This window comes from Phallusia mammillata, chromosome 1, assembly GCF_965637545.1.
Source record: "Phallusia mammillata chromosome 1, kaPhaMamm4.hap1.1, whole genome shotgun sequence".
Lineage (NCBI taxonomy): Eukaryota > Metazoa > Chordata > Ascidiacea > Phlebobranchia > Ascidiidae > Phallusia > Phallusia mammillata.
The window spans coordinates 825,215-852,276 of NC_137252.1; the positions used below are offsets into that span (position 1 = coordinate 825,215).

General features: G+C 36.7%; 4 protein-coding genes across 4 annotated transcripts in view; 1 reads left to right on the forward strand and 3 right to left on the reverse strand.

Moving 5' to 3' along the window:
- LOC145228604 (receptor-type tyrosine-protein phosphatase alpha-like) overlaps positions 1–27,062 on the reverse strand; it is a 71,939-nt gene that overhangs the window by 24,100 nt on the left and 20,777 nt on the right. The gene's annotated exons all lie outside the window — the stretch shown is intronic.
- On the forward strand, positions 15,217–18,459 carry LOC145228614 (receptor-type tyrosine-protein phosphatase epsilon-like). Its single transcript, XM_080093736.1, has 12 exons — positions 15,217–15,413; positions 15,621–15,752; positions 15,882–16,021; positions 16,083–16,218; positions 16,273–16,373; positions 16,572–16,660; positions 16,732–16,805; positions 16,904–17,029; positions 17,101–17,217; positions 17,389–17,534; positions 17,664–17,799; positions 17,865–18,459. The coding sequence occupies exons 1-12, from the start codon at positions 15,351–15,353 to the stop codon at positions 17,937–17,939; spliced, it is 1,335 nt and encodes a 444-aa protein (XP_079949862.1). The 5' UTR covers positions 15,217–15,350; the 3' UTR covers positions 17,940–18,459.
- The window catches only part of LOC145229041 (receptor-type tyrosine-protein phosphatase alpha-like), a 28,334-nt gene continuing 20,316 nt past the window's right edge, over positions 19,045–27,062 (reverse strand). Inside the window, exons 11-20 of the mRNA XM_080094296.1 lie at positions 23,187–23,326; positions 22,988–23,123; positions 22,440–22,540; positions 22,052–22,140; positions 21,919–21,992; positions 21,654–21,779; positions 21,473–21,589; positions 20,986–21,131; positions 19,794–19,929; positions 19,045–19,225 (exon numbers count right to left, since the gene is read on the reverse strand). Coding sequence (XP_079950422.1) covers positions 19,151–19,225; positions 19,794–19,929; positions 20,986–21,131; positions 21,473–21,589; positions 21,654–21,779; positions 21,919–21,992; positions 22,052–22,140; positions 22,440–22,540; positions 22,988–23,123; positions 23,187–23,326 — 1,140 coding nt within the window. The 3' untranslated portion in view covers positions 19,045–19,150. The remainder of the gene's footprint in view (positions 19,226–19,793; positions 19,930–20,985; positions 21,132–21,472; positions 21,590–21,653; positions 21,780–21,918; positions 21,993–22,051; positions 22,141–22,439; positions 22,541–22,987; positions 23,124–23,186; positions 23,327–27,062) is intronic.
- On the reverse strand, positions 23,681–26,961 carry LOC145232973 (uncharacterized). Its single transcript, XM_080097638.1, has 5 exons — positions 26,252–26,961; positions 26,047–26,091; positions 25,643–25,696; positions 25,264–25,458; positions 23,681–25,103 (listed from the first exon to the last, which is right to left on the reverse strand). Exons 1-5 carry the CDS (start codon positions 26,439–26,441, stop codon positions 25,036–25,038), a joined length of 552 nt encoding a protein of 183 aa, XP_079953764.1. The 5' UTR covers positions 26,442–26,961; the 3' UTR covers positions 23,681–25,035.

The window sequence follows — 27,062 nt, forward strand, 5'->3', positions numbered from 1 at the left end:
GATAGCAGCTCGATGGTGGGTTAGGAAATGTTTTGAAGTCAAGGGTGAAAGAGACGTTAGATCTAACGCAACCAGAAAGAATTGCGGTGACCTGTGAATTAAATGTTGCTTTAAATAATTTTGCACATTTTCCGCGTATTACGCTGTTGGACTACTTCGTGTTGTTGCTGTTTTAGTTTATGTCGATGGTAACCATTATCCTATCATGTATAATAGAAATGGTCGCAATTTTTGACATAGATACCTTTAACTGATATTTTGTTTCAAAACTTAGGTTTCCAATTGTAGTCGATCCATCTATATACGGTGTTGTATGTCTTTCGTTCAGTACCAAAACATGGATTTTAACCTAAGTACAAAACATTTTTCAAACTATAAAAAATTAACCTGCTTTGGATAAATGTTACCACTGCACTGAGATTATCTTTGTTAATGAATTGATCAAGTCCAGTCCAACTGACCACCACAGTTGAAGCGTTGCATGCATCTCTCTTCACTGTAGCTTCGACTAAAAGTGAGATCAACAGTTTAATTCAAATGACGCAGCCGTTTTGCACTGTATGTTTAACTTGGTATTATTGCTTTGCAGCCTCAGGAATATTCATCCACCATCTCTGTCAATTTTTCTACCGCATTTACTTAACACTGCCTTGGATTCTAAGTCGCGTGCTTTGATGTTCGATACTATAGGTCTATAGTTGGCTACTTTGTTATTTGGCACCAATTGCTGGCTAGGCAAACGACGAAATTGGAACGCGCATTAAATCATAACCAAGGAATGGAGAAGTAATATGGGCATGACTGTAAACCGCCATCGCACACTTTTGAGGCCTAATTTCACGGTATTTGTCTGCAACTTTTGTATCGATAATATTACCTAGCTATAAATAGTTAGTTGCTGGACTTAACCCGGTGCCAAACGGTGCCACGAATCTCATAAGGTTAAGGTTAGGGTGAAAAAATGTCGTTATGATTAATAGACATATCATAAAGCAGCGGGTGATAACTGATGTATGATTAAATGTCGTATACGGGTGATGAAATTTCGAGTGTGATAAAACGTCACTCAACCGTGCTAAATAAACCGAAAACGTCCTGTTTAAGGTATTGTCTATTTTTGCCCATAATGTATGCCTTCTCTACGTGTTGTTCTTTTTAGCTGTACTTATTGTAGGACATGTATGGATCTGTCAAACAAACTTTCGAATTTCAACCAGCTTTTCAATACCAATTCGGCATCGGGCTTACACTTTCCAGGTAATGGTCAAATTTCAGACACACTTACAGCCATAAATGTAGACAAACTGTGGAGAAACAACTTCACAAACCGCAACTAACAATTGAATGTATACGATATTCAATTTTTGTTTCATATATTTAACTTGCGCTAAACTCCAGCCAACCAACTCGCGATATCACTCACGTTTTACTTGATAAGCGTAGCAGGCCTTTCTTTTGCACTTTATGCTTGATTGTATATGTATTGTTTATTTTAAGATGAATTGTTTTGTTTTTACTCACGATTACTTTACTCACGTTTCACTTGGCAAGCGTAATAAGCCACTTCCCCATTGCAGTTCATGCTTGACTGCTCCCATCCGATCCCATAATGCAACGCTCCCTGCTGGCAAGTTGTAACTTTGGAAACGCGAAAGTTTGCCCGAGATCCGTCCGTCCAGTACCAACTATTTAGCGACGTGTTATAACGAGCTCCAATAAGAATCTTAATGTCTAGAACAACATTTGCGAGTGTTATTTATAAATAGAAATAACACGATCAAAAAATATTTTCTTTGTATGTCTAAAACCAAACGCTCACTTGGTACCAGAAACGATCCCCCATATTTGGTAAACGTTTCATACGTTTTATGGACACTGCGTAACTTGCTTGAAAGTGGATATGTATATCGCCCATAGGTGAATATTTGTTTTTGGCGCCCCAAGGTGTTAATTTTGGAAAACAAGGAATACTGGAATTTCCATCCTGAAAAGAGTACAGATTTCGTTGTAGGTCAAACTTATGTAGAAGGTTTTTGTTTGACTGCAGTAATAAAGATGAAAGAAAGAACGTATTAGTCAAAACGGGATAAACAGCAACATAGTATCACAATAGTATTTTTATTGGAAAGCTACACGGAAATTGATGAATAAGTTTGTTTTTGGTTGATGCAGGGGACTTTAGACACCGTAGTGTGCTTGTGGCCTTGGGTAATGTTTTAAGTATATTTAGGCATCATTGGTATATTTAATTCAAAATTTTCGACATTTTAGTACAAACATTTTGTTGTGGAACGTTAACAATTACTAATCTGAGTGAAACACTAACCGTGAACCCTACAGTTTCTTCCAATGGTCACATTCCACCTCTCCGTGTCTCTGCCATTCGAATAATTGCAGAAGTAAATTTCTTGGCTATCAGTTCCAAGATTGCTATCAGAGAATAATCTGTTTAACTAGTTTGCATCAATTTGTTTGTATTTAAAATTGTCACCTTTTGTACAAGTCGAAATACCACAGATGTCCAAGAAATTTTGTACTGCTCCAACCCACTTCGGCTGGATTTTTTGAGTATTTGTATCGCTTAGGATCGGTGGCATTGTAATAAATATAAACTCGCTCTAAATCTGAAAAATGTTACGATTATTTGTTTTTTACTTTATTTTGTTTATTATGTACAATGTGTTGATTTAAAGCTAAGTTTATCCTCAACTATGGTTACAACATGGTCTGTTGTTGAACTATAAACCAGTTTTACAATATCAATATTTTGCATTATAAAAACCTGTTGTGTGTTTGTCTGTCATGAGTTGATTGAGAGTTGTGTTGATCTGTGGGTCATCAGTCATTGCAAGATTTCCACCCAGCAAAGAACATTTCTTCTGTGCAGTGTTTGCATCCACAAGATCGTCAGATAATATCAACACACTGTCCTTCACTGCATTCACGGTTTTGTTACAACCTGATTAAGAACATTATTGTTTAAGATTTTTATCATAATGTCTCAGATTGCCATACTTACTGGCAGTTTGCCCCTTCGAGTAACAAACCAACAGCAAACATACAAGTATTTCAAATTTCATTTTCTCAGTCATCGTAACAAATTGGTTCAGGTTCGGCGATAGACGGAAGTTCAACATCCAAATGTGATAATCTGCGTTCCCTCTTAGATGTGCACAATTTGTTTAATCCAACCAGGTTAAAATTTACAAGTCATGAAAATCATTACACAACTTTTATGTTACAACCTTTGTTTGTTTCCTGCACACCTACAATACGTTGACGTAAAAGTCGTAATCTTTTATATTTCTTTTGTGCTTATTTCAGTGCCGAGCCAAAAAGAAATATCGAGTTAATTGCCGCTGAGTTTCTTGTGCGCCTTGCTAGTGTAAGGTCTTGCTATTGCGCTCGACAAAATAAATATTTTTCCGAAACCGTTGGTTCATGTTTCAACCCGCTGCAGTAAATACTTCCCTAACGCCTGCCAGACTTGCGGGTTTCCTGATTAAATCAACTTACGATACGCCCTTTAGCTGCGCTGTAAAAATAAAACAAAAAACGGATCGGCCAATGCGATACAGGACCCGAAGATTTTAACAAATACACATTCCACTTCTCCGTTTGCCTGTTTTTCCAAGCCTCGCAAACGTAAATTCATTCCATCGTGTTTTCAGGATTCCTGCCTGATATAATTCGGTTTAATTGATAGTGAGAAGTTTATAATTATCTCATTTTCACCTTTTGAACAAGTCGAAATACCACAGATGTCCGAGAGATTTTGTACTTTTGTAGAAATTTACTTTAACTGAATTATTTCTGTATTTTCATAATCTATTATTTTCATCATCTATCTAGGCCTTATCTGTACTTAAGCTTTCTAACTAACATTAGTTCATTCACAGCAGTCTAGCTAAAATGTACAATACTCTATTTGTTAAATGAAAACAATGTGCTGCACAAAACAACCGTCTCTGCCCGACGCTTGTTTGCACCATTTTATTAATCTTTTAATTCACTTAAGTTTATATGAACGGGTGTAACTAATGGGGCCTCTCATATCACTGATGATGGCATGAGCATTTAGTATTTTTCGTCTGTTTGGGCCGTAATGTTCATGATTAGGTATACAACACATGTACGCAAATTTACCTCTGATTCCCATGCGTCAAGATGTTAACCTTACATCTGGTATGGCTACCTACTGCACATCTGCATAACTGACGGTACTGACTCATAACACATTGTTGATTAGCTTCAAGGGATTTTTCTGTATGTTGTCGAAATTAGCACAATGGCTGAATAAAAGAGCTTTGCGTGGGAAAGCATGACTCAACGCTGCCTGCCTGTATATCTCATCCTCCAATTGCTTTTGTTGCATTTCTTAACCTGCAGGAGCGGTTAACGTAAAAAAAACGAGCATGCAAAAGGCAGTTAACGTAACAATCCCGTCTACCAGGTATTTCTGCGAGGTAAGCGTAGTTATTGAATCTGACGTACTTTTTATCTGAAAATTCCTAGTCTGTACGTAAATGGAACTATGACAGCATTGTATCAGTTTCGATTGTAAGCACAAAGTCCCGACTTTGGACTAGGTCGTAGCCAAACACAGAAGAAAAAACACAAAAGTAGAAGTTCTTAAGTAAAAATGCCGTTTTCGACTTTACCTTGTGACCAAATCTTCTATCTAAATATATTTCAAATATATTTCAATCTACGTGTAGGAAAGTTTATCCCCCGTTTAATTGTATTTCAATACTAACAAGAAAAACATTTTTGTAGCGTTTTTTCACAGCATTTTTAGGCAACTGTCACACGTCAACTGTGACATTTGCTGAAGGGTCTTGCAGGGGTTACTCGTTGCTAAAAGCAAAGGCCTGAAATGTGATTAACAGGACACTGCTGTCAGTTCTGCGACATCATGTCAACTAAACACGGTAAGAAGGTTTCTGACAAAATTATGAAAGGTCTGGAACTACTAAACATTAGGTTTAAGTGATCAAGCATCGAAACAATTAACAGCATTACAAATATTCCATAAACAATCACAACATTCAACGCACAGATTTTAAAGCTGTACAAAACGTGGAGCAGGAAAGCTGACCAAATGATCTGTTGATAACACATGCTAATGGATCTAAACCAGTCTCGACCACTTGCTTTTTGAACAAGAAATTTACACAACATTTCTCAAAGCTTCCTTAGCCTGACTTTTCTTTACGCTGCAACTATACTTCCAGGTTCCAGTGCGACTACAACAAAGCGTAATAGTTAAACAATAGAAATACAGCTCTTTACTGCCACCATACGTTAAAAGCATCGTAAAACAACACCAGAAAGTTAATCAGTTAGCAACGTGCAACATTAACGCGGTTTAGGAAAACAAAAATACCTAAAATAGCAAAAATGACTACTGCAGTTAGTATACTTGACGCGTTTATGTGAACATGAGTATAAGAATATGTCACAATCAACCACAGAATGTTCGCTACCTAAAATGAACCTGTAAAATTTAACTGCTTTGTTACTTCAGTATGTTCGAAGTAACCGGCAGAAAAAATCTATGTCACCAGTTTTGTTCGATGCCACAACTGGGCCTGAACCGCAGAGGAAACTCAGATAATACAGTCCAGAGAAGGATTGAAGACATGACTTTAGATATAAACGATCGAGTTTTACAGGAGATTAAGTCTGCTACATTTGGCTTATTTTCGATTCTACTGGATGAATCTACTGATGTGGCATCGTGTTCCTAGTTAATGGTATTTGTTAAGTATGCCCATTCAAATGCATTCAAAGATGAGCTTCTTTTTTGTTCCTGTCTCGAAACAACTACGAAGGCTGTTGACGTATTTGAAAAGTTTCTTCTTTCTTTGAATCCGAAGATATTTTGTGGAAAAACTTGTGTGGGTGTTGCACAGACGGAGCCCCAGCTATGTTAGGAAGTAAATCAGGATTTTAAGCTCATAGATTCCATCCTGCAAATATCAAATATAAGTGATATCCAACGCATGAAATTAAAAGGAGTTTGTATCATCGTTACGAAGTGAAAAACCTGACAAACCTAAACCATAAACTGTAGAAAAAGGTTTTGGCTATAATATATTATTGTGATCTAACAAACGTTACTGAGGTAAGTAGGACACCAACCGTTCCAATTTCCTTTGTTGTTAAGGCCTTCACAATTGCATCCAATGGTCACATTCCACTTTTCCATTCCCCTGTTTTTCCAAGTCTCGCAGAAGTAAATTGGTTCCATCGTGTTTTCAAGACTCCTAACAAATGTAAGTCAGTCTAATTAATAGTGACAAGTTTGTAATTAACTGTATTTCACCTTTCGTACAAGTCGAAATACCACAGATGTTCGAGAGATTTTATACTTTTCCAGAAATCCACTTCAGCCAAATTGTTTGAGTATTTGTATCGTTCGTATTCTTTTGATTGATCATAAAAAACATAAACCCGCTGCAAATCTGAAACAAGGTTTTGTTGAGACAGTCGTTACAATTTCTTTCAATTGTTACATTCCACTTCTCCTTTTCAATTTTCCTGTGTTTACAAGCCTCGCAGAAATAAATTGGTTTCATTGTGTTTTCGGGATTCCTGTGAAAATTCAGTCTACTTCAGTGGTTCTCAACCTGGGGTCCGCGCAAAGCGTTTTCGGGGGGTCCGTGACAACTTTCAAATTTTGCAGACAACGAGATTGATAAACTCAAATGAAAAAATATGTTTTAGCGTTTCAAAAAAGCATGAAACTTGTTTAAAAACATTCTTCAAAGGCGACAAACCAAAATGCATTATGATATATTAACCCCATTGTGATGCACCAGAGGTAAATTGTCAGTGGCAAACTACGTCACATCACAATGCATTGGCTCTCATTTTATGGGGTCCGACGTCGCAGCCCAGAAAAGGGATTGACATTTTGGTCCTGGACCAAACATGGTTGGTATTTTATGCGTCATGTATTGGTTGCTTGTTATAAAAAATGTGTGAAAAATACCAACACCTTCAGAGGGGTCCGCGATTAGCCTGCTAGTATCAAAAGAGAACCACTGGTCTAACTGAGAGTGAGAAGTTTGGAAATATCTGGTTTGAACCTTTCATACAAGTGAATTTAAACCAATTTTTCCGCTGATCCAATCGGTAATTACCAGTTTATAATTATCTGTTTTTCACCATTTATACAAGTCGAAATACCACAGATGTCCGAGAGGTTTTCTACTTTTCCAGAAATCCACTTCAGCTGAATTGTTTGAGCATTTATATCGTTCATATGTGACGGGGTCATCAAAAATATAAAACCGTTGCAAATCTAAAGGAAAGTTTGTTTCATAACCTTTATTTAAACAAGTTTTCTTTTTTCTATCCAGTTGATTTGCATTTAATAATCTTAAGAGTTTGTTTTGAAAATGTAATTTTTTTACAAACCTGTTGTATATTTGTCGGACATGAGTTGAGTGAGAGTTGTGTTGATCTGTGGGTCATCAATCATTGCAAGATTTCCACCCAGCAAAGAACATTTCTCCTGTGCAGTGTTTGCATCCACAAGATCGTCAGATAATATCAACACACTTTCCTTCACTGCTTGCATCGTTTTGTTGCATCCTGGAAAACACCTCGCTGTTAAACTGTAATTGTTTTATGCAATAAATTGTTCAACGCATTACCACGCTTGATTTTGGGCAATTGCAGTGCATGTGGCAGAGTAAATTGCAAAAATAGGCAAAATTAAATAGCCCATCGAACGGATATTAACAGTTTTGTTATTAAAAGTTGACTCACCGTGAATAGAAACCAAGCAATCAGATATTAACACTTTTAAAAAGTAAAACAAACACTTAAATTTAGTTTGTGCGGTTATAACCCGAACCATCATTAAAATAACCACAATCGTGCTGATGTAATATATGGTGACTTTCTACCTGTTTCTACTATTCGCTGCTGATGGAGAAGACAAGCTGTGTTTGCTGCTAGACAAGCCATGTTTAAAGTTCAAACCCATCAATTGCAACATAAATATGGAACGAACAGTTGGGCTGTGGGTTTTTATCCTGTTTTCCTGACGCGTTGGAGTGCTGCGATCTGACTACGGCCAGTACAGCCAAATGTTGTCACCAGCTGAACCGATAAAACTTTGTATATCTGCAGCTTTTTTGGCAAACGTTTTCTGTTAATACGTGATCTTGTTTCTTATGGCCATGGCGCGTGACATATCGCTTGACGATTTAGTAGACTGTTTTTTAAGTAATTACCGGGCAAACGATGTGTGTGTGTGTGTGTGTGTGTAAACCGATAAAACAATCTCTACCGGGATTACGCATTCGAAACGCCGCGCGCACGATACGCGCCGCTCATCCGACACGCAATCGAGCGCGACGCGCGTTCGCTCATCCGGCGAAACTCCACAGCTGGCGGACGACACTAGAAACCTTGTGTCTGGAAAATTTGTGCCGTAAAGTTGTTTTGTTTCTTGCATATATAAGTGATCACATTTTACCAGCGGTTCCCAAACGTTAGTGATTTTAGACCCTTTCATTTAGTTTGCATGCTGTCGCTGGTAATACTAACAGCAGTCCCATGATAAACTCACATCTCAGACTTTTTCCTTGGAACAATAAGTCACCGTTGCACCGCATATCCGGTCAGCATATTGAGCTACCCTCACACACGTAACTACGACAGATATAAAATTCAAATGTTACACAAAAAAATGTTTCAACCGCAGATCAGCAAAACTATTTATAAAAGTAGATTGCAGCCAGATCAATCAGCCAGGTAGAGTGTTGCGCAAATAATTCGAGAAGTAACTCAATATAGATTCCACGGACATCGTGTATGGAGAAGTTTGAAGATTGAAAACAGTTTTGTACAGAAATCAATTTCTTGTCCTTAAACATTTTTCTTGTAAGTGGGTTAGACCTTCCTACACGTAGCTGAAAATGTATTAAAAAAATAAATTTTGGATCAAATATTTGGTAGTACAAAAATATATTTAGATATTTTGTCACAAGGTAAAGTAGGAAACAAGGTAAAGTAGGCATTTGTTTACACAAAGAACTTTTTGTAGTTTACTACCGTGTCAGGCTACGACCTGGTCCAAAGTACAGGCATTGTGCTTACAACCAAAACTGATTCAATGCTGTCTAAGTTCCATTCACCTACAGGTAGCAAGCCTCACACAGCAATTACCAACCGATGTTTTACTGAAAGAAAGCAAAACTCCTTTCATAAAGGTACGACGGTTTTAACCACTTTTTTGCAACTTTCAAGAATTTATGTTTCTAACATTTACTATTTAGCAAATAGAAGTTGCTTTCAGCTGCAGACAGTGCACAATGTTTCGACCAATACGATCTTGTTAGTGCAGCTGGTGACAAGAGACAGTCCGTTTTGGGCAGTGTAGACATCCGAAGGAACTCCAGTTCGTTGCGCGTAACAGGCTATACATGCCTTACCTATTGCATACCTATTGCAGGCCTTGTCATTTATACAGAATGGATAAGGCATGTCTTTCTAGCCGTGATGCTTTTACGGTATTGTTTTACTTATCTTGCTTGCCTGGAGATTTCCGTTGCTGATGGAAAACCTATTTTTACAGCCAAAGTGTAAAAATACTTGACTGAATTCAAATTAAAAATCGAAAAGTGTGTTGAGCCAAGTGTGTAGAAATTCAAAATCGAAAGTGAAAAAACACAAGCAATACATTAGTATAACATTCACCATTAGGAAGGACATAAGAAATAGTACAGTATTATTCACTTTCAACGAATGTTATCAAAGCAAAGCCTACAAATAGTGTTTCTGACTAGGAGTTTCCCCATAGCGTTTATGTGCATTCACAATACCGAGGCTCCATGATAAATCACGCAGCGTCAGATCCACTACCTACGCTTACCTCGCGGAAATGCCTGGAGGATGAAGTTGATTACGTAAACCGCCTCTTGCATGCTTGGTGTATTTTACGTTAACCGCTGCTACAGGTTATAGGAATTAAAAAAACAAATAGATGATGAGATATACAGACAGCGTTGCTTTCCCACGCAGCGTTCTTATCGTTCAGACAAAGCTGTTCATTTACATAACGTATAGAAAAACTCCATTGAAGCTAATCAACAATGGTATGAGCCAGTACCGTCGATTGTGCAGATGTGCAGTGGGTAGTCATACCTGATGCAAGGTTAACATCTTGAAGCATGAGAATCAGGGGTAGATTTGCGTACATGTTGTCTACCTAATGATGAAAATAACGGCCCTAACAGACAAAAAATACTAAATGCTCATGCCACCATCAGAGATATGAGAGTCCCCATCAGTTACACACGTTTCTATAAATTTGAATATTGATAAAAAGGTGAGAACAAGCGTTGGCGTGCGTTGTTCTGTACAGCACATTGTATGGTACATTTATCAAATGAAGTGTTCTGCTGTAAATGAACTTATACTTATTTTAATTACACAGCTTCAGCACAGATAAGGCTCGGTTCAAATGCGAGCAAAGCAGCACCGCAAGGAGTCCAAGTATGATACAGTAACTATACAATTTAAAACGATGGCTATTCAAAGCTGCAGACAGATAAGGTTTCGTCGGTGTAGTTGGTAACAATACACTGGCCGTGTTGGCCGATATACTCAATTGCGGCAAATCAAGTTGTTTTCTGCATTTCTTTTTAAATCAAGTTGTTTTCTGCAGCCGATGGTAACAACAAGCAGAAGCAGAAAGTGACCTTAATTTTGTTCATTGTGACAAACCAGACGTAATGACTTGGGTTTACACCAGCAAGATTGTGATTATTATTATGATGGTTTATATTACAACCGCACAAATTAAATGTAAGTGTCACTTTATCCGTTTGTAGGGCTATTTATTTATTTTTTTGCTATCAATTGTGCCAAATCCACTGCAATTTTTTAAAACTTAACGTGTTAATCGGTTAAACAACTTATTTGGCAAAATATTTGCAGAAATCAGTTAACAATGAGGTACTCTCCAGGTTGCAACAAAACTTTTCAAGCAGTGAAGGACAGTGTGTTGATATTATCTGACGATCTTGTGGATGCAAACACTGCACAGGAGAAATGTTCTTTGCTGGGTGGAAATCTTGCAATGACTGCTGACCCACAGATCAACACAACTCTCACTCAAATCATGACAGACAAATACACGACAGGTTGGCATATGTGCATCTGATATTAAGGCTTGGCAACAAAGTACAACATATAGACCCAACTGCCTGTCTCAACAAAGCGTTATTTTAGACTTGCAGCGGGTTTATATTTTTTTTGACCCGGACAAATATGAACGATGCAAATACTCATATAGTTCGGCTGAACTGGATTTCTGGAAAAGTACAAAATCTCTCGGACATCTGTGGTATTTCGACTTGTACAGAAGGTGAAAAAAAGGAACACATTTGTCACTATCAATTAAACCTAATTATGTTGAACAGGAATCTTGAAAAGGCGATGGAATCAATTTACATTTGTGAGGCATGGAAAAACAGGGGGCTGGAGAAATGGAAAGTGAACATTGGAAGAAATTGTGCACGCTTAGACGGCAATGGAGATTGGAACGGTTGGTTAGCGTTGTACCTAGATCAACAACACTGATTGGATCGCAATATTATATTGAAACCTAAACTTATTTCTACTGTTTATGGTTTAGGTCTGTCAGGAACAAAAACTTTTTTTTAATTTCTTTGAACGCACTTACAAATATTTGCAGGATGGAATCTGCGATATTCTTTATTTTCCGACACTAAAACAAGAAAACGCCAAAAACAAATATTTATTTATGAAAGCATCGGTTTAATGAGTGGAAGCAAATTGCGAAGTATCAGCGAATCGTTTGAAGGCTTCACCAAATATGGTGGATCGTTCCTGGCACCAAGTGAGCGTTTGGTCTTAAAACGTACAACTTCTACCCAATGTTAAAAAAGCATTTACTGTATTTCTAGAAGTCAACGTGTTTGTTGGAGCTCGTTACAACACAACTACGAATGGTTGGTATTGGAGCGACGGATCTCCCGCAAACTTTCCCGTTTTCAGCTTTAAAACTTGCCAGCAAGGAGCGTTGCATTATGGGATAGGATGGGAGCAGTCAAGCATGAACTGCAGTGGTGAACCGGCTTACTATGCTTGTCAAGTGAAATGTGAGTAATTACAAACTTACTAAGCCAATCAAAAATACATATCAAATGCTTTATGAAATGTTTCTGTGGAAGTTCTTGTTTTTATTGGAAAGATAATCGACCTTATTTAGCTTTGTTAAACATTTACTGTAACGTCTGGAATCACTTTAAGTCAATGCTACTGTGGAAACTTTCCAATGCAACGCTTCAATTGTGATTGTCAGTTGGACTGGACTTGATGAATTCGTCAGCAACAACAACGACAATCTAACAGCGCAAGTATAGACTAATCATACATAACGATGTTCTAACATCTAAGAAATGTGATTTGTTTGTGATGTTGTCTTTAGGTTGAGATTCATGTTTTAGAAACAAACAGAAGAGTCATGGCATCGTATGCAGATCTGTCGACTACCATCCGGAACCTAAGTTTGACAAAAAAATATAACATTGAAGTAAACAGTATTTTATTGTCGGCGAACAAATATCTTGTATTGTTTCCATATCTGGTGTTAATTCCTACAGTCTTGTTTTTCAAACCTTCTTTATAATGTTTTAAATTATTCCAATTTTTTCTACAAAAATTTGAAAGCATCTTGCAAATAAATTTACCCACTTTATTATGAACAGATCACAGCAATGCTCAAAGGATGCCTAAAAGCTAACATCTCAACGACCAAAATAGTAACAACATATGGAATCCCCCCATCGAGTTGCTATCCAAAAGGTAAGCGAATGTGTCACGTCTGCTATTTGTATAAACCTCAAAACACGTTCTTTTAGTAAACACGACTGCAGAAACATTTCCATGTAACGCTTCTACTGTGCTTGTCGGTTGGAATGGACTCGATCATTTCATCAACGAAAACGCACTTACAGCGCAGGTATGAAGCAAAATCTGTAATATTTGCTTTATGTACATCAAAACAGAAGTAAAGTAGGAAAAACAAAACAAATAAACCAAAGAAACCAGAATTTTCTATCATAAATACATGCAGGTTGCGATTGATGTCCAGGGTTGGAATCGAACAATCTCTGTTCCTTATTCCGACAGTTCCGCGACATTAGAAAATCTTTTAAACTCTGCTTTGCATGATATTAAGGTAACCGTAGTTTCCTTTCATTGGTTGAAAACTATGTATCTTTTACTGGAATTAACTTACATTTTTGTACGTCCAGGTCACAGCGATTGTCACTGGTTCAATCAACACAAACATCACATCCAATTTGAGAGTAAGAACTCCGGGAAATCCGCCTCCAAGCTGTTTTCGTGAAGACATCCCGACCAATACTGCAATGAGTGTTGCAAAGATTGCTGGTCTGGTGATTGGGTTGTTGCTTCTGCTGCTTGCCATTGTTGTGCCGTTGGTCATGTTTATTCGTCGAAGGTACGGGTTTGATTTTAAACTTCGGATTTATATTGTAGCTATTTGTCAAAGTGCAGAGAAACTGTAAACAAAAATCTGGAAGTAATTTAAGTTAACATTGATAAGAAGGAATCTAACTCCTTTCATATAAATAAAAACCTTAAACATGAAATATGTTTTACGTATTTGCAGGTACAGCAAAGATCAACCTTCACAACCAGAAGTTTCAAATCCTCAAATTCTTGCATCACCTCAAGGTGCCTTTGTTAAACTCGACTTGCCCATGTATTTAAGATTGCTTATGTAAGAGCTTGAAAATACTTGAAAAAGTACAAAATACAACAAGTCATTTCAAATGACTTGACAGAAATAGACAGAATATAGCTTAAAACAAATTACATTGGCCCACCTAAATTAAACTAAATGACTGATATGTTTTGGCAACAACAACTTAATATTTTTACAGCCAATTTTTTTTGAACGTTTGAAAAGTTGTAAACGAACACTATCAACTAGTACACATAACTGAAAACTTGTAAATCGTTGTAATCACGTTTAAAATCTTAATATTAGGTAAAAAAGTAAAATTTTTTTATAGTATACTAAAACTATAAGCAGTGGGGCTTATTTCCATTAGGGCCTAGGTACTTTATTTTCACGGAAAACTTATTCTCGCATTTTCGAAAACGTTTTTTTTTCAACATGTTTTCTTCTTTTGCTTAGTTGGTAAAAATTTGAACATTAAGCGTTTTGTAGTGTACTTAAAATTATTTATGCCAGTTTAATCAAAAACTTGTTCCAGTTCCAGACTGTGTCTATCAAAACGTAGAACATGAATCCAAGTCAAACAAAAACTTGTTCTGGTTGTTCGAGAAAAATGCTGAGTCAGGATTTCTTTTGTCCAACGAATTTGAGGTAGAACTGTTGTGTTAACTATGTCGAACAAATTCACGTTAGGTCCTAATCAGCACACTGTAGTGCCTTCCCTGTGCAATTCCAACGCAGATTCGGTTTTGTAACCTTATAATCAAATCAGACTTCAAAAAAGTCCAAATGCGCACAAAAATCGTAATTTAACAGCGTGAAAAATCATCAATTACCGAACAAAAAACTTAATTATAATAGACTTTGGAAGTTACATGCTAATCACATACACGCATGAGTAAGTTACTAATGATAATTCACACATGCTGTAAGCACAGCCTAACCAAGTCAGACCAATTTCAAAACATTTTCAGGAAATTCAAAACAAAAGCAAAAACAACCAGAGAACAAGGGACGTGTCACAGTTGCCGCAAAATGCTGCGAGAAACCGCTACAAGAATATTTTCCCTTGTAAGTATTCAAATACAAAATGTAAAGTAGTTAAATTAAATAAGGTTATGGAATGTGGCTAATTTTTTCATGTGTAAAACAATGTATGCAGAAACAAATTTGCAATGTTTGTCTTTTGCATGTTCACAGTAAACCAGGAATGCAAATAAACCGTGTCACAAAAGATAAGCAGATGCGGTTTGTTTTACACTTATAGAGAAGAGTAGTCAAACAAGGTCCTGTTTTCTTAAACTGACAAATGCATTCATTAGCATTGACTCAAAAACAACAAAGCCGTGGATAAAGAACACATTGTGATAAGAAATTTTTTACAATCAGTGATACGATTGTGCAAACAGTAGTACGTATAACTGGCATCCTGCATTACTGTGTTTCCTTAATAGACGATCACGCCCGAGTGGTTTTGCAAGGAAGCGGTGGAAACGATTACATCAACGCCGCTTATATACCGGGTTACGATAACGAGAGGAAGTTCATCGCCACTCAGGGTCCGAAGAAGGAGACAATCAACGATTTCTGGTTGATGGTTTGGCAGGAAAACTCCAACATCATCATAATGCTCACTGGTTTGGTGGAAAACGGAAAGGTAAGTTTTGTTAATTACCAGCTTGGTGTAGTGTGTGGTGTGAACTTTACTGCAAATGCTTAGGTTTGATTTTGACGATTAAGTATTACGTTTATATCACTTGGCTCAGTGAACCTGCATTGTAAAACTTGTATTTTGTTTGCTTGTAAATTATATAAGTCACTAGTCTAGTTGCGTTTAACGTTATTCATCGTTCTTTTCCTGCAGGCAAAATGTGAACAATACTGGCCTGATGTTGAAACCGAAATCAACTTGTCCTCATATCTGAAAGTTAGAACGCAGTTAGAAATTGCCATCGGTGGAATCGTGCAACGACAGTTTGTTATATCTACGACAACAGTAAGTATCTCGTTTGTATCATGCAGTTTGGTTTTGAGTTTGTTTCCATTGCTGCGATATTATGATTCTAAGCATTGGTTGCTTGTATATGGCCTGATAAGCCTGATACAGTTGATTGTACATACACAGGAACAACGAACCATAACACAGCTCCAGTTTACAACTTGGCCCGATCATGGGATTCCAGTAACTACATCCAACATGATCCACCTACGTAACATGGTCGATGATTTGCAAAACACAAATGCTCCAATCATTGTGCACTGCAGGTAAAGACTTGACACACCTATTGTTAGTTTGATCGACCAATGGCCATATGTTTGGATGTAGTGCTGGAGTGGGGCGCACAGGCACTTACATAGCGATGGACACATTGTTTAATGAACTTGACAACAAAGGAACAGTTAATGTGCCGCAAATTGTTCTAAAAATGAGAGAGAATCGAAAAGGCATGATACAAAATGCGGTAAGTTTAAATTCAAATTTATTTTAATTTTGTATTGAAGGTCGCGTTTTACAGAATCAATACAAGTACGTCTACAAACTTCTAATGGAGCGTGAGAATTTGAAGAAAACAGACAAAGATGTGACTGAAATTCAATCTATGACTTCAAGTGAAATGTAAACAATTATATTATTAGCAAACTATAAGCAAGTGTTGGCTATCAGTTTGGCATGATAGCTAGAAAATATGCAAAGAAACTTTTGGGCTTTAATACTTGTACGAATGTGCTGACTGCATTTTATAGTACATCTGATATCTGCTTTTTTGTAACGGACAGTTGATTTCCCATTTGCGAAAGTTTTATTGTTTTTTAGCAACAAAATTCAGGAGAAGGAATTTAATGTATTGTCATCTTGGAGATTTGGCGAGGAATGGCAGGAAAATCACCCACAGCTGAGAACATGTAAATTAACGGACCATGCTTCGCTTTTTGTTGTTTGATATACAAATTAAATACAAACATATTGTTTTAAGACAAGAACACTTCGGTAAAAGTTTGGGACAATAGAAGTGAGATGATCCAGCAATTGGATGCTTCTTACATTCAGGTGACATATAAAATAACATCAAAGCTTCTTACAACGATTTTGGCGTATTTCCGAAAAATCAGAGCAATTTTAAAAACGCAATTTCTTTGAATATACAGGAACATGGCTCTTCAGAATTCTTCATCGCAGCAAGAAATCCTGCTCCAGGAGAAGAAGAAAACTTTTGGAAGATGATCGTGGAGAGAGGTGCTTCACTTGTCGTTGATCTGGACAACAGCATTCAAGTAAGTGTGTCAATTTTAATCCATTTTCTTTTTTCAGTAACCACGCCTTCATGCAATACATCTGTTATCAGATTCCAACCAATGCAGCTTTACAATACGAAGCTATTTCGGTTTCCGTATGCGATGTAAATGAAAGCAACCTGTACAAACTGGTTACCGTCGACCTCCGGTCTGCAACTAAGGCATTCGTAAGTTAATTAACTGTTAACTTTTAAATCACATTTCTTTTTAGGCCATCGTACAAAGTGAGTATGATTTATGTACGTTGTGCCATTGATGCAAATCCACGTGGCACTGGGCAGTATAAAAAAGTCACTAAGTAACAGTGCTGTTCAAAACGTAGCTTAACTTGTTTATAGGCTGCCCAGCAATTGCTGCTTGTGCAAGTCAAGGGATGGAGTGACGTGGAACGACCGCCCAAAGAAATTGATTTTATCAAAATTGTCGAGGAAATGCAACTAATAAGGGCAAAACAGAATTGCCAGTGTGTGTTGGTTGCTTGCAGGTAAACCTTGTGTCTGTACCGCACTGATTCGTGTCAGCCATAATTTTCAATAACCCTAAACACAAATCGTGTCTACACCTGAAGACCACCTTCGCTACATTTTCCAACACGACTTGTTCTTTATCGCAGTAACGGATCAACGAGAACTGGGACCTTCATCGCTCTGGTGAACATTCTCGAACGTTTAAAGGCTCTAAAGCGGGTGGATGTATTCCGAACTGTGAAAGACCTGAGAGATATGAGACCAAATATGGTCGACAACAAGGTAATGTTTTACGTAAGCTTCAGAAATAAAGATTGCGTCTTCAAGCAATGTTTATGTTTTTACAGGAACTCTACAAATACTGCTACTCGGTCGTCATGCATTATCTGTCTGATTTCGACACTTATTCAAACTTCAAGTGACATACACCAAAAAATACCTAGCATAACAAACGGGACAAAATTTATCCATTATACAAATTGTATTACGTAAGTTCGCACAAGAAGCGTCTTTGGTTATTGTTTTTATACGTACTTGTGCTTACTTGATCTGTCTGTTTGTTTGTTTGTTGTATACGTGCGCTCAATTTATTCGTTTGTTTGTGTGAAGCACATCTGAGTGAAAATGTCGCATGAAAAGCCGCTCACCACAGATACCAATCAAAAAATGTTTTCAATGCGTTTCTTTGCTTAAAAATTGTACAAATAACTTTCTCCTGACCCATTGCATTCACTTTCAAACAGAGAAAAACTTCCGCAAAACTGTTTCAATAGTTTCAATACCCTGATCAGTGCTGGCTTGCATATTATTTATTTTTTAATGAGGTATATAAACACCAAACCAAACCTCTCAATACCTTGTCATCATTTTGTAATGTTAACAGTCATTTTAATATTAGAATATCTTCATACGCACATCACGAAAATAAGCATTTCGGGTACAACGAAACTTTTCAAAATAAATCCCCGAAAATGGTTACGTGAAAAATAAACAAAATCAGCTGTATTGCAAAGAAACGCGCCTTTTTGTTGTTTGGTCCACCCCAATTGAATAAGTAATCTATTTTAGAATCGGTTTTGTGTTTATATATTTGGTGACGTGCTTAAGCCAAGTCTTTAAAAAAGGTTACGTGTCATAACGATTACGTTAATATGTTCAACTGCATTAGTCCTACGTTTACGACATGAAGATGTGGCATGCGAATATCAAGACACAAAAGTTTTGTTCAAAAATGGGACAGTAGATTCTGAATTTAAAGTTTTTTCAACACACTGATACCTTTACATTCATGGAATTCAAAATTGTTCCCCAGAGCATTTCGATATTAGTCCCCAAAAAATATACCCACGAGTGAAATCATAGATCGACAAAAATTAACGAAGCACGAAATCAAAGACATTCAGCAGAAATTACAGAAAAACAACGAAAAACGTTAATACAGGAAAATAGAAATGTTTCTGAATCGTAATTACGCAAAAATGTGATTTCTCTTGAACTTAAAGCAGTCTCTAATGGTTGTTTTTAAAAGAAGCTAGAAGTTTTTTGACAACCAACAATAAACGAAACACACACATGCCCTACGATAAAAAGTATTTTTCAAAATAGTTTACAGTGGACAATAAATGCGTATAAGTCACTTGAAGTTAGAATAAGTGTCAAAATCGGAAAGATATTGCATGACGACCGAGTAGCAGTATCTGTAGAGTTCCTGTAACAACAAACAGACATTATTTGAAGACTCACTAACTGGACAGTGTTTATTTCAGCCCCCAAAATATTCACCAGCACTCTCGTTGAGTTGAGTTTATTTGAGTTGAGTTTATTTCGCCGGGCAAATACGTAGCAGCACAAAAGCGCTACAATATTTACCAGGCCGGAAATAGCTGCGCAGCGTTCAGACGGTAAAATGCGCGATAAAATTGAATGTACAATTGGTGGAGGGATGGTAGACGCGCTGCAGCTACACCGTTATTATAAGCGTTATGTGAAGGGGACTCACATCATGTGAAGTTGGCGCATTTGGACAGCGAGACTGGGGGGAAACGTTGGTGGAACCAGTCAAGTTGGGACCTAGAAGCCAACCACCCTTGTTAGGGAAAGAGGGTGGGGTTCAAGAGGGAAAGAAATCACCCTAACAAACCATGTTGGATAGTTTCGTTATCAGTGCAACGCCCCATCAGGTCACTTACGCCCAATTTGATAATTACTGCTTTAATACTTTTTTTGTAATGATTAAAATTATAGCGGAACCACAAACAGGATTTGAAAAACATTACCTTGTTGTCGACCATATTCGGTCTCATATCTCTCAGGTCTTTCACAGTTCGAAATACATCCAGCCGTTTTTGGACCTTCAAACGTTCGAGAATGTTCACCAGAGCGATGAAGGTTCCAGTTCTTGTTGATCCATTGCTGTAAACACATCAATATTACAGAATCAGGTATTTTGCGTTCAGACCAGAAAAACGACTTTAGGCATTTGTTTTCCCCCAGATGATATTAAAGCAGTGGTTCTCAAACTCTGAATTTATCTCAGAAAAATGAGGTTTCAGTGCAGTTAACGTATATCTACGTCCAAATACTTTTTGCGAAGAGTGCGGATTGACGTAAATTTACCTCAAAAGTTTTTGATTAAAAACGCGGCTGTCCGTTAATGTACGTCGAGGCCAAACAGTACAAGCAGCAAGTGCGTGATGGGCGCGTGTCTGGGGCGACGTTTGGCGGGCAGTAACAAAGTCGACTTTTCTAGCAAATGCTTGAGGTATTTATAACGCATAATTGTTAGCTAAACTTTTAAGTGATTCTTGTGCATGAGTTGCAGCAGTAAATTTTGTGCATCAGTTTATATTGTGCGTAAGTTAAGACATTACTTTCACTGCAATTCGTTATTGATGCTGTTGAGACAATGCAATTGTGCGGAATAATTAAAACAATTAACAAAAGCCCGCACGTAATTTCCGGGTGCACTTAACTGTTTATTGATAAGTTTCCTCATTAACTTTTATTTGCTGGTGCGTCGCAAGTCCAGAAAAACTTTTCCAGAGGCGTCGCAACAAAAAAAGTTTGAGAACCACTGTATTAAAGGAATGGTTCGCACCCACTAGTTTAAATGGGTTTTAAATGAGTAGGAACTCGTAGTTATATGTCAAAACATGTTGATATTGTTTGAAATCAAACTTAATTGGGGTAGTTCAACAGGACTTGGTTTCTCAGCTCAGATTTGAGTTTAATTTCGTTTAAAAATTTGCCCGAAAAACAATTACTGTTGACAACAGTAAAGCGTAAGCTCCTAATGAGCTGCTGTCGCGGTTTTGAATCGCAAATTTCTTGAGTTTGGACTTTTCTTCCACTCGCTTTTTCGTATAAACGTCCGTATGAGACCGGCATAAATCGGCATTTCGCCTCTAATTAGTTGTTGTGCGTTTCCGCAAACAAATATTTAGACGTGGTATCCAAGTAAAACATTACCTGCATCCTACCAACACACACTTGCAATTCTGTTTAGACTTTTGTCGTTGCATTTCCTCGATAATTTTGATGAGATCCATTTCTTTCGGGGGTTGTTCCACGTCATTCCATCCCTTGACTTGCATAAGCATCACTTGCTGGGCAGCCTGACACAAAACAAGGGATTTATTCAACTTTGTGAAAACAACTATAGTTTTGTTGAAAACAAAGAAAGCTTTAGTGTGGTTTGACTTTGTCATTTCTTTAATTGCAAGATAAGGAATAATTCACCACGAAAAAGTGTAAGATATTTTTTTGCTGCCAAACGGTAAAGAATTGAAACGAAATTCCTGTTTGAAACTTAGGCCATTACAGTACACATGTTTCCATAATTGATATTGTTATACATAACCCAAACTCTCCTTGCCAACCTGCAATAACCTTTCCAAAATACTCTCCATACAAAAAACGTATTACAATCGGTGCTGTTCGGAAGTTATTAACTTACAAAGGCGTTGGTTGTTGACCAAACGTTAACAGTTATCAGATTGTGAACGTTGCTTTCATTCACATCACGTACAGAAACCGAAATGTCTTCATATTGTATGGCTGTATTGATTAGAATCTAAAAAAGATGTATGACATATAGTAAAGGCCTATTATAGAAAGATATAAACTGTCAAATTTACTTGAATGCTGTTGTCCAAATCAACGACAAGTGAAGCTCCTCGTTCAACGATCATCTTCCAGAAGTTTTCTTTTTCTCCTGGACCAGGATTTCTTGCTGCGACAAGGCAGTCTGAAGAGCCATGTTCCTGTAAAGAGAAACCTTTGCATTTGATTGACCACACTCCAAAATGCATTCGATTGATCCTCATTGGTTTTAGTGGAATGGTAATTAAATGCATTTAAAGCATTCTGACTCCAAAAAAATCACATCTCGAAAGTTATTACCTGGATATATGAAGCATCTAACTGCTGTATGCTTTTATTCTTATTGTTGTTGACTTTGACTGATGTGTTCTTGTCTAAAAACAAATATTGTGTGCGATAGCATAAAATATTAAATTTTTAGTGAATTATTTACATGTTCTGAGCTGTGGATGATTTTCCTGCCATTCTTCGCCAAATCTCCACGATGACAGCGTGTTGAATTGCTTGTCTTGCATTTTCTTACTAGAACAGAAACCTTTACTGTTTCATCTTATCAATTACTACTAAAACAATACGTGTACAATATGCCTAAACAATCATATGTCACATTCGCTTATACTGTACATAGCAAAGGTTCAATAATAAAACTTTTACGTATCAACCGGTTTGATCAACTGCTTAAATATCGTAATACCTAACATACTACTAAACTGTTTGGGTGGAAATCACTTTTAAACGATACAAGATAATACAACTACTAAAAGGGTAACAACCCTGTATCCAAGCTAACAAAATAAAACATTTGGCAGCTAATTAGTCACATTTCACTTGAAGTCATCGACTGGAGTTCGGTCACATCTTTATCTGTTTCCTCCAAACTTTCACGCTCCATAAGCAGTTTGTAGACGTACATGTATTGTTTCTGTAGAAAATATGCACTATTGAAACTGATTTAGGCGATACTGGAATTTGTTGCCAGCACATTCGCTAAACCAAAATATTGTAATGAAACGGCAGACAAACAATCGTAACCAAATTTAGTCCAAATTATGGTCAAGTAAACACAAATGTTAGTAATGCTTAAGATTCATATTCAGGTTTACAACGCTTCCTCACCAGTGCGTGCGCAAATGGTTCGCGTTCATTGACGGCGAGAATTAACATGGGGCCCACTACTTACGTAACTATTTTCAGTGTCAAGTTGTGTATTGAAGATAAAAATACACAGAAATAACATAACTATAATCATATCGATTCATAACATCAGGCCAACTAAAGTCTAATGTAAGTAAAGCATACCGTTTAAAGTTAGGTTTATTGAAAGTATATGATTTATATATCAAGTACAATTGGGTGATGATCAGCTTACCACGTTTTGAATCATGTCTTTTCGATTCTCTCTCATTCTTAACACGGTTCGTGGCACATCAACTGTTCCTTTGTCGTCAAGTTCATGAAACAAAGTGTCCATCGCTATGTAAGTTCCTGTGCGTCCCACTCCAGCACTGCATACAAACATATGCTTCATTTGAGTGATCAAATAAACATGTGATTGATTAGGTCTTTACCTGCAGTGCACAATGATTGGAGCATTTGTGTTTTGCAAATCATCGACCATGTTACGTAAGTGGATCATGTTGGATGTAGTTACTGGAATACCATGATCGGGCCAAGTTGTAAACTGCAGCTGTGTTATGGTTCGTTGCTCCTGTAAAACATACTCGCATAACTTATAGTAGCCTTTTTCTACCGCAACAGGGAATGCTTTCATTTTACTTCCATATTGGAAAGCGTGTATTGATTATTTTGCTCGATATGGAAACATACCTAAAAAATAATTGATAAGGTTGCAATCAATCGAACTTGAATCAAATTATATCTAGCATCAAACAGTTTATGTTATTTTAATTATATAAAGCGGTTTTAGTCAGAAAAGTTTATCCAATCTCAAGCTAGTGGATTTCAAAGTAATAGTATAAGAAAGCCGCTTTGTATTTGCTGCAGCCCGTTTGCAGTCATTTCCTGCCTTTTTCTCTACGCCAAACCCTATGTAATGGTTCGGAACGAGATTTTTTTTTGTAACATAATTTTTGTTAGCATAGGTAACCGTTTCTAACCACCACATAATGTTACAATTTTTGTTCGGAACATATTTTTTCAAGTCAACGAAAAACCGTTAGATGGAGGTAGAGGTCTGCAAATTTTAGCATTTACACCGCACACCTAAATTAATTTTATGTGTTTATTAGTTCGGAATTTGATGAAGTGAAAGTTTTCAATGGAAAAATGGGGCTTAGGGATTCAACAACAATGTTGCAAAAGAACATTTGAAACATTCAATAGTAAAATGGGGCTTAGGGCTTCAACAACAAAGTTGCAAAAAGAACATACAGCGATGAAAATAAATGATTAATTACAAAAAAAGGGAAGTGAACACCGAACATTGGAAACATTCAATAGTACAATGGGGCTTAGGGTTTCAACAACATTGTTTCAAAAAGAACATGCAGCGATGAAAATAAATGATTTTATACAAAAAATGGGAAGTGAACACCGAACATTGGAAACATTCAATAGTAAAATGGGGCTTAGGGTTTCAACAACATTGTTGCAAAAAGAACATTGGGAACATTCAATAGTAAAATGGGGCTTAGGGCTCCAACAACAAAGTTGCAAAAAGGGCATACAGCGATGAAAATAAATGATTATTTACAAAAAAAGGGAAGTGAACACCGAACATTGGAATCATTCAATAGTAAAATGGGGCTTAGGGCTTCAACAACATTGTTGCAAAAAGAACATGCAGCGATGAAAATAAATGATTTTGTACAAATGGGGTTTAGGGCTCCAACAGCAAAGTTGCAAAAAGAACATACAGCGATGAAAATAAATGATTATGTACAAAAACAGGGATGTGAACACCGAAAATTGGAATCATTCAATAGTAAAATGGGGTTTAGGGCTCCAACAACAAAGTTGCAAAAAGAACGTACAGCGATGAAAATAAATGATTATGTACAAAAAAAGAGAAGTGAACACCGAACATTGATAACATTCAACAGTATAATGGGGCTTAGTGCTTCAACAACATTGTTGCAAAAAGAATATACAGCGATGAAAATAAATGATTATTTACAAAAATAATGAAAGTGAACACTGAACATTGGAAACATTCACTAAGATAAGGGTTAATGGCAATGCAAAACAGAAATGCAATGATTTTAAGTTTCCAAAATAGCTTGGGACATGTAAAATGTAAGTTAATGTATGTTTGTTTGGCAGTCAATAAATTAGGTAATTTTAAAGCTGCATCACAGACTATCAACTACAGTGAGAAATATGAATAGAAAATATATGAATAGAAAAAAGTTCTTTTACAGAAACAATGTAACTGCATGACATGTTATTTTAAATAATTTAGAAAAGTCTTCTCTTTTTTGGTGATGCTTCAGAATCTGAGCTGCATTTTTCTTTAGTTGGTGTACCTGGAAGTAGACAAAAAAATATTAATTTTTCTTGGAAAGATTGGAATTTTATATTCTTTCATGTACGTTTAATCTAATGGGATGTCATTAGGCTGTTACAATTATCCTAATTGTATCTGGTATTACTAACCTTTAAAAAGTTCAAGTCTAGTAAACTTACATAGCGACTGTTGGATTCTTTTAGCTTTGTAAAACAGCTTGTCTGCTGGCCACCTCGCTTTGCATAAACCACCTTCAGGAATTTGAGAGAAGTCTTTAAATTTCTTGTTGTCCAATGTTTTTAAGTCAGAGATTCGAAAAATTTGTAAAACTTCATTATCGTCCACAAACTGAACCATTATATACAATGATTCATCTGCAACATAATATAAATAATTGTAAATACAATTATAACTGCCATGACTTGGACTATAACAACTTCAATGCACTATGTTCAGAGGTAGTTCATGACAGCGATTGGTTGCAATCAAGTAAACTTGTCAGTTATTAAAATTGCATTGAAATAAATAAAATACTGAAAGCAAAAAACGCAAGCCTACCAGTGCTGAGTTTTTGATTTTTTGTCGTTGTGGTTGCGATTGTTTCTCCACTTTCTGTGACACAGTAAATGAAATTAGACAAGTATAATATTAAGTTAGGGCAAAATAAGCGTAACTCTAAAAATAATGAAGTCAATATATTTGACATAACAGTCAAAATTCTTGCAGAGTTTAGTTTAAAATTTCCTTCTTATGGCAGGAAGATGCTTGAGTTGTGACTCTTATGTCAAATTTATTGGCATTGCTGCTTTTGTATAATGTAATATAAAGTTAGATTACAGCCCCAATGGTCGTTATGGAATGACTGTATAGGTGGCAAGCACACCATGCACAACTAGAGTGCTTACTTATAACATGTGAATGCCTGTCTAACATTGATTGTAGTATGTAAGTCATATACATACCAGATTCTGACGACTCCTGATCCAGGTGAGATTGAGATATATCTTCTATACAAAACAAACAACTATTTAATATCATATTAAAACATACTTATATCATCTAGAATATAATGATGAAAAGGTTTTAACTGACCAAATTGCGAAACAGAAACTATTGAAGAAAAATCCTGTAGGGTAGTTGAAAATGAATTAGTAAACGGGTACTTACTTGAAACCACCTCCTCCATAGCCATCCTAGCTGTTTCAACAATTTTCAAAGGATGAGACAAGTCATACACCCGATTTAACATTTCGATTGAGTGCCCCTCGGACCTGGCAACTGCTTTTTGAACTTCTGCTGGAGCATCTCGCATTTTGGTTGTTATTACTTTTCTGACATCAGTTGCTGAAACTGCCATTTACGTTGATAGAAACCAGTTTGAAAAGTCTATTGAATGTAGTGGCTTCCATTTCAGCACCAGCAGTAACCAATGATGGAAAAGCTTGAGATTTCTCTCCCGGCTTATGTTTCAAAAAAGCCCATGCACGTCAGATGACACCTTGAGGTGATCATATTCAAGTTTGGACAAAACAATGCAACCATGTCGATTTTGTTCTTTCTGCTTTTCAGCTAAAATTGAAAAATTCCTTGGGCAGTTTCCTCTTTTCCTAACAGTTCATCTCGCCTCATTCCTCTAAATATTCCACCCCTGCATCCTAGTCTGCATATTACACGACAGAAAATGTCGCCCAACAAAAGCTCCAAATGTTTTTTTTTAGTTTCTAAACTTAGTTTGACGGACCCTGTCCATTTCTTTTGTGATCTTGTTGTTGTTTTCATATTGCAAGATTGCTTTCTTTGGTGTGTCGAGATCCTTAAGCTGCTTTCTACTTTTTTCTTTTACATATTGTTCACGTTTCTCTTTCTGTTTCTTTCTGAATTTGTGGTAGATGACGCACGGAGCGTAGGCTTTTACCACCCGATTCGTCAACAAGTGCTCGATTAGAAGCGCTTGTGTTATGAAAAAATCCCCGTTTCT

Excerpts from the sequence above, each read along its gene's own strand:
- LOC145228614 (XM_080093736.1), top strand. The coding sequence starts at position 15,351 with ATGGTTTGGCAGGAAAACTCCAACATCATCATAATGCTCACTGGTTTG. Across the intron at positions 15,414-15,620 it reads GTTTGGTGGAAAACGGAAAG|GCAAAATGTGAACAATACTG; the intron begins GTAAGTTTTGTT and ends CTTTTCCTGCAG. Across the intron at positions 17,535-17,663 it reads TGTGTGTTGGTTGCTTGCAG|TAACGGATCAACGAGAACTG; the intron begins GTAAACCTTGTG and ends TCTTTATCGCAG.
- LOC145232973 (XM_080097638.1), bottom strand. The coding sequence starts at position 26,441 with ATGGCAGTTTCAGCAACTGATGTCAGAAAAGTAATAACAACCAAAATG. Across the intron at positions 26,092-26,251 it reads TATGGAGGAGGTGGTTTCAA|AAGATATATCTCAATCTCAC; the intron begins GTAAGTACCCGT and ends TGTTTTGTATAG. Across the intron at positions 25,697-26,046 it reads TCAGGAGTCGTCAGAATCTG|AAAGTGGAGAAACAATCGCA; the intron begins GTATGTATATGA and ends ACTGTGTCACAG.